This window comes from Brassica oleracea, chromosome C1 (assembly GCF_000695525.1).
Source record: "Brassica oleracea var. oleracea cultivar TO1000 chromosome C1, BOL, whole genome shotgun sequence".
Lineage (NCBI taxonomy): Eukaryota > Viridiplantae > Streptophyta > Magnoliopsida > Brassicales > Brassicaceae > Brassica > Brassica oleracea.
Window position 1 is genome coordinate 15,397,203 of NC_027748.1, and position 7,579 is coordinate 15,404,781.

At 38.3% G+C, this 7,579-nt stretch overlaps 2 protein-coding genes across 2 annotated transcripts; one reads left to right on the forward strand and one right to left on the reverse strand.

Annotated features, from left to right (window-relative positions):
- LOC106332845 (uncharacterized protein At3g43530-like) lies at positions 1-1,826 on the forward strand. Its single transcript, XM_013771339.1, has 3 exons — positions 1-492; positions 567-728; positions 804-1,826. Exons 1-3 carry the CDS (start codon positions 1-3, stop codon positions 1,824-1,826), a joined length of 1,677 nt encoding a protein of 558 aa, XP_013626793.1.
- Positions 1,827-3,443: 1,617 nt separating this feature from the next.
- LOC106332855 lies at positions 3,444-6,133 on the reverse strand. The gene is made up of 7 exons (XM_013771351.1): positions 6,016-6,133; positions 5,580-5,816; positions 5,395-5,459; positions 4,777-5,307; positions 4,372-4,665; positions 3,623-4,267; positions 3,444-3,527 (listed from the first exon to the last, which is right to left on the reverse strand). The coding sequence occupies exons 1-7, from the start codon at positions 6,131-6,133 to the stop codon at positions 3,444-3,446; spliced, it is 1,974 nt and encodes a 657-aa protein (XP_013626805.1).
- Positions 6,134-7,579: the final 1,446 nt, after the last annotated feature.

Genomic DNA, 7,579 nt, shown 5'->3' on the forward strand with positions numbered 1-7,579 from the left:
ATGTGGATGCTACTCATGCGCACCATTTGTACTCCAGAAGATGATGTTGCATGGTTTGCGGTTAATGGTGTGCCCATCTGCTATTCTATGAGGGAGCATGCCCTCATCTCTGGCTTAGACTGCGGTGATTATCCGCCAAACTACGAGAAGTTGGGGGGTTATAAGTTTGTGGATTATTACTTCCATGACAGAAAGAAGATCACCATCAGCGATGTGAAGCAGAAGATGCTGTCTATGCCACCGTGTCCAGATAGATTGAAGGTGACTGTCTTGTTTTTTCTTGGTCGGGTTATCAGAGGAAATCCGAAGGATGCTGGACATTTAGACCTCTTCATATTAAGGATGATGGACGATTTAGATGCTTGTAGATCATTTCCCTGGGGTCGTATAACATTTGAGGTTGCAATAAAGGAGATTAAGCATGTGATGAACCATCTGAAGGGTGAAGTGAAAGAGGCATGCGCCTTTCCTGGATTCATAATCCCTTTAGAGGTAAAGCATATAGTTTTGTAAATTTTTAGTTGTTATATAATTGAAATCTGACACTGTGACAATGAATGTATTAGGTTCTGGCTTTTGAGTGTATTCCGGATTTAGGGAAAACGTTTAGAATCTATTCAGACGACGCTAGTGAAGACTGTCCAAGGATGTGCAAGAGCCGGTTTACAAAGTCCAGTCTTAAGGGTTATCCTTTGGAAGACATATATGCTGCGGTTGGAGACACAAAGGTACATGTATATAGTTATAGTAGAAGCTAGATGAACATAAAATTTAACTAATCTAACTTATTGTTTTATTTTCAGGTTATCAACAGTGTGTTAGTTCCAACTATTGGTGAGCAAATTATGCTGGCTCGTATCATTGATGAGGAGCGAGAGTATGACCGTCAGGGCAGCCCAAGTGATACTTGGAACTACTGGTTAAATGTGAAGCAGGAGAATATTTGGTGGAAAGAGCTATATGAGTTAGATCAAGCTGCACGAGGGGTGTTGCCAAAAAATAAAGACAAAGAAAAGGTGACGTTTGCAGAAGGATCATCCTCTAATTATGGTTTAGATTCGAGGTTGCAAGGTCTGGAAGAGAGGATTTTGGAGTTCATGGGAGAAGGATTTGTTGGACTTCACGTAACAGTGGAGACAAAGCTGGAGGCTCTAGGCTCAAGGATGAATCATATTGAAAAGAACCAGCGGCTTTTGAGAAGAAGGGCTAAGAAAATGGAAGACAGGCTAACTTTTATTGAGAGTAAGGTGGAGCCGAGTCATGGTGAAGACATGGATTTTCGACAGTGGGACTATGGTACATATGAAGAGAAGGAGAAAGCTAATTCTGAGAAAGACAAAGCTAATGCTGAGCAAGAGGCTGGGAAAGAGAAGGATAACATCGAGAATACTGAGCAAGAGGCTGAGAGAAAATATGATGAAGAAGAAGGGGAAGAGAAAGAGTCTGATGACAATGCTCAGCAAGAGGGTGAGAAAGAGAAAGAAAATAGTGAGGCTAATGAGCAAGACAAGGAAGACAGTGAGAGTGAGAGTGAGACTGGTGAGTTGAAGCAATTGAAGGAGAGAAGTAGAGCACAAGCTGATAAACCATGGAAAGAAATTGAAGCGGATGAAGAAGTGGTTGGAGGGAAACATGATGAAGAAGAAGGTGAAGAGAACGAGGCTGAAACAAGTGACGGAGAGAAGGAGAACAGTGAGGATGATGAGAAAGTTGAAGAAAAAGTGGTGGAATCTGAGGCTGAAGGCGAAGATGATCATGCAGAGGTTGAAGGGAAAGAGTATCAAGAAGAAGAAGTTGAAGGGAAAGAGTCTGAAACCAGGGAGTAAGAAAAGGAGAAAAGTGAGACTGATGAGGTGGAACCTGAGGCTCGGGAGGCAGAGATAGAAAAAGGAACTCCGACACCACCACGTGGGAATCAGAAAGAGGAAACTCCCAAATATGATCACAATGAGCCTCGGGTTGAGACGAATAGAACCGATGAAACTCCAACACCACCACATGGGAATCAGACGGAGGGAACTCCCACACCACCACATGGTAGCACTAAGGCAATGGCTGCGAGGAGACTAGTGACAATGCCTATGGAGGAAGAACCTGGAAAAGGTGTTGAAGTTGTTGCGGAAGAGGCTGTGGAAACAGAGGGAAAAAGCAGGAAGAAAGTTGCGGAAGAAGAGAACAAAGAGGAAGAGGCTGTGAAAGTTGTTGAAGAACAGGCTGGGGACTGTGAAAGTTGTTGAAGAACAGGCTGGGGAAATTGTTGAGGAATATACTGATGAAGAAAAGCAAAGGTGGATCATTGCCGTTTACAAGGAAGCACCGAGTCCTTGGATCATGCATAGGTGCAAGGAGAATGCCGTTGTTGCTGTACCTAAGAAGAGTGGCAGACCAAAGAAGAAATCACAGTGGGTGCAGACTCCTTTCACGGAGGGGAAGAAGCGTAAAACAAAGCCTTATGCTTATGTATTTATTAGGAATCTATATTTAAAACTTGTTTAAAACTTGGTAGTAGAATGTTAAGTATTTTGGATGTTTAAAACTTGGTAGTAGAATGCTTTTGAATGTTTAAATCTTGGTGTGTTGCAACAGGTTTGGAAAACTAAGTTTACAGGTGTTACCATGCCCAAAAATGAGTAAGATGGATAACTAGATTTACTGGGTTTATTACGCCAAAAAAACACTATAAAAGATATACAAAAAATTAGTAAACACTAAAATATATATATATATATTGTTATTAAAAACGAATTAAAAAATACATTTCACATGTAAAACGTGCAGCCGTCATAAATATTTTAATATTATTTTTAACACTTAGTAATACCTATGGTAATCTTCAAGGTAATAGTAACACCACCATACACATAGTAATACTTTGGCATTTTTTTGTAGTAAATACATCTCAAAAAAGAAAATTTGGTAGTAGAACCAATGATTTTACCCTATTATTATCGTCAAAGAAGACATTTACATAAACAATTTACAAGAAATATGTATTTTGTAAAATTCTACTTACTATATTGTAAACCATTCACATACTAACAATGAAAGTTAAGGAAGTTTTTTGGGAAACCGTTAAGATTTTCTTAAACTATTGAAAATAATTAACAAAAATAGTCTAATCTATGTATTTATTATATACGTAGCCTACAAATTGAAAATAATCATATAAAGATAGTCTAAATTACACATAACGTAGTGATACATATTGGTTTCGAATTGCACATAATAATACCAGTAAAACCCAGTAATCCAAATTGCACATAATAATACCAGAAAGACCAAGTAATCCAAATTGCACATAATAATACGAGTGAAACCAATATTCCAAATTACACATAATAGTACCATAAATCTCTAGTAGTCCAGATTTCACATAATAAGCCCAGTAATCTCCAGTAAAACCTAGGTAGTACCTGAACCACTCCCACATTCAAAATATGATGTCATACCTTCTCCTCTGGCTCTGCCTCTTCCTCTGGCTCCTCTAGCTCCTCTTCTGCCTCTTTTTCCTCTTCCACGGGATTCTCCTACTGATGGAAATCTTGTTTGTTGTAGTTTTCCTTTCTTCTTATCAAAATTTGGAGGAAGTATTTTTTTTTGCTTTAACATCTTCTGGTATAACCGAATCAGACATATGAGGAACAAGATATATGGTCCTGTGATAAGCCAAAGCCCATTGCTCCACCAAATAATATTTTGAACAATACTCTGAAAGATGGAGTTCCCTTCCCGCTGCTTTAGACATGAATGTGGCAGCAGCCACTCCATGCACACAAGGGTATTTGTCTTTATTAAATTGCTCACAACTGCAAGTATTCTTAGCAATATCAACAGTATAAACCTTGCCATCAGTACCATGCACACTGTACTCAAGATAGAAGCTGTTTAATTCGTCAATTGTAAGAAAACCCGCATTAACACATCTTTTAGACATTTCGGTTTCCAAAATAGGCACAAGCTTCAGTGTGTATGGTATTTCAGCTGCCTCCTTCCTATTGTTGTTAAACCATTCAGATATTTTCGCAATGATAACATCAAACATTGGTAGTAAGGTATACTTTCTCGCTTCCTTAATAACACCATTAAAAGATTCTACTGAATTGGTGGTGTCAACATTGTACCTATCTCCTCTGAAGTAACATCTAGCCCACTTCTTCTCTTCAACACTTTTGTCAAGATACGCTGCTGCACTAGGATACTTCCGCCGAAAAGCATCATAAAGGTACTTGAACTCAACCTCCGTATAAGCGTGTGCGCATTCTCTAAACTTGAACGCACAAGTATCTTTGTTATACAATACTCATGTTCGGCCTCAGGGAACACTAGACGTACTGACTTGATCAATCTTTTGTTTCTATCAGAAAGGAATACCAATCCCGGGACATCGAATATCACTAATTTCAACTGTTGCATAAACCATATCCAGCTTTCATCATTCGCACCATCTGCTACACCAAACGCAATTGGGTAGTGGTGATGATCAGGATCCTGAGCAGTCGCAACGAGGAGAACTCCACCATAAACATTCTTGAGGTGTGTTCCATCCACAATGAGTACTTTTCTCATCGCATTGAATCCTTCTATGCTAGCTCCCAGGGCAAAAAACAGATACTTAAATTTGTTGGCCTCATCCACTACCACACGAGTTCTTGTGCCAATATTCGTCTGCTCCAGCATGTGCATATAACAGTATAATAAAGTAAAACTCTCTTCTGGACTTCCTCGCACTTCATTAGCAGCTTCTATTTTTTCTCTTCATGCTGAGGTGTATGATACACGCACACCAACCCTTCGATGAACCAAATCGATCAGAACTTTGGGAACTGGTGTGTCAAATGTACCAGGATAATCTTGAGCCAAAACAGATGCAACGATTTGTGATGTGCCTTTCCTTCTATCATGCAGTGTTCTTGTAGTAACAACAGAACATGTATGCTGCTTGATGTAACTTCTAACCGTCCAAAGATCTATATTCTTTAGCTTTACAACTCGCACAAACCACTTGCAGCCGTCTTTGGCTCCTCGGCATTTAACCACAAATCTCGGAGTGTCCGACTTAGTTATATCAAACTCAAAACATTTCTGATGTGAAGCCGTCTGAATATGGACTTTTTCTTCCTCCTTGGTTCTAAATTCTTGACCTACAACCAAACTTGTACCATCATCCCGTGGCTGATAGACAACTTGTGGTCTTACTTCTGTATCTCCAAACACATGCTCATCTCTTTCCGTGAAATTCTCATGCATCTCAATGTCTCCGTGAAAAGTCAGCACACCACCAGTACCTTCATCACCAGTTGCATCATTCTAAGTACCATCTTCATCACCAGCCTCTCTATCAGGCAGTGTTCTTGTAACGACATAACATGTATGCTGCTTGATGAAACTTCTTACTGTCCAAATATCTGAATTCTTTAACATTGCTACTCGCACAGACCACTCGCATCCATCTTTGGCTCCTAGACATTTAACCACAAATCTCTTAGTATCCGACTTAATTATATCAAATTCAAAAGATTTATGATATGATGCCGTTTGAATAAGAAATTTTGCTGCCTCCTTGGTTATAAATTCTTGACCTATAACCAAATCCATACCATCATCCCGTATCTGATTAACACCATCATGCATCTCAATGTCTTCGTGAAAAGTGAGCACACCACCATTACCATCTTCATCACCAGCCTCTGTAGCCTCTTTATCAGATATACCGACATAGACATCAGTTTCATCATTCTCAGAACCATCCTCATCACCAGCCTCTATAGCCTCTCTATCAGATAGACCGACATTGCCGTCAGTTTTATCATCCTCTTCTGAAAGTTACACTTCTTCATTGATGAACTCCACATGTAGAACACTTCTACACTTCTCATGATTTACTTGCAGTAGATAACCAAAAACGTCTTCATCATTCCAGATGTATAATGGCTTGTACAAATACAATACCATTGGAAAGGAACTAATCTTCACTTGCACCTTAGATTTCATCTACCCTTATCTTTCGGCAAATACGCTCAACCAAACCATAGTAAGTGATCTCCTCCATTGATTTCCTCAACACAATCGTGTAGATTTCATCTTCTCCTTCACCATCTCCCGAGATCCATTTTATTTCAGCCCCATCTTTCATATAATATCCCACATAATCAAAACAAATGATTGTGCAATACGGATTTTGCATTTTCCTGAAATAAAATAGAATATCATTAGAATTATCATTATTAAGATGCTTAGAATTAATTCTCACACCGTACAACAATCTTCTCTTACTAATACTAATTTAATTCAGTACTATACATAGTAATACTAGAAATACTAGTAAGAAATATCAATATAGTAATCCTAGTATTTCCGGTAAAACTTTTTTACTTTAGTAATACTAGTTATACCAGTAATACCCAGAACTTATCATTGTACTAACTAATCCGCTTTTAGGACGATATTGTTAGGGTTTACATTACCCATGATGTATAATTCATCTTAAATGAAATTACACACAGAAAATCATCAAAACACACATAAAAAATACCTAAAATCTATAAACACAGTTTTCAAAATCTTTTTAAATCTCCCATAATTTTCATTGGATCTTCTTTTTCTTACACTAGCCGAGATATACACTTGTTTTAATAACATTTCAGCAAAAAATTCATCAAAAACGGACGTTGAAAGTACCCGATAGCCCTAAACACAGTTTTTGAAATCATTTTTAATCTCTCAAATGTTCATCATATCTTACTTTTTTAACGTTACCCATCATATACACGATATTTAAATGTAATATCACAAAAAATCATCGAAAAGAAACCTGAATTGCCTATTTTTTTAGCTTCAAATATCGCTTATGGAGGATGAGAGGAAGAGAGGTTGTACGATGAAGAAGGAGACATGTGGATCAGGAGAAATCTGACTGGTTAAGGTTGTTTTGTGGGCCATGTAGGTGGTTGAATTTTAGTTGGTTTATTTAATTAGAGTAATAAATGAAAGGCTAGTTTGGGGAGTGCAAGGATAAAAGGGTAGGGAGAATAGAGAGGGGGCAGTAAAAATTCATTTAAGGGGGTATGGGGTATATGGAGTTAATCTCCAGCTGAGTGAGATGGTTTCAATAATAATGCTTAGTGTGATGTTATGTCGTTTTGATATTGTCGTTGGTGGCAATTAGTATTAAACAACTTTGGATTCCTTTTTGGAAAGTTATCAAATCAAATAACAACTTATTATCTTATCTATATCTTCTTTCTCTTCTCCTCTCATTCTCTCTTTTGAATCTCTTGTCTTTTCTTCGGATTTCATTATCCTTTCTATAAGAGATCCGGTAAGCCACCTTTGAGCTTATCATTTTGGTATCAGAGTCCAGTGATGGCTCCTAAACAAGATCCGACCACCCTTGCAGTCACAACTATAGGCACCCAAATGGAAGATGTTGAATGATGTGTCGAGTTTTAACCCGATTATCTAACTGCAAGTGCACAGTAAAGTACGCAGTAGTAATGCGGGATCGAATCCACAGGGACCGATGATCACACGTAGAGTTGCAGACAAGTTAATAGCTACAGCGAATCAAGATATATTTTTG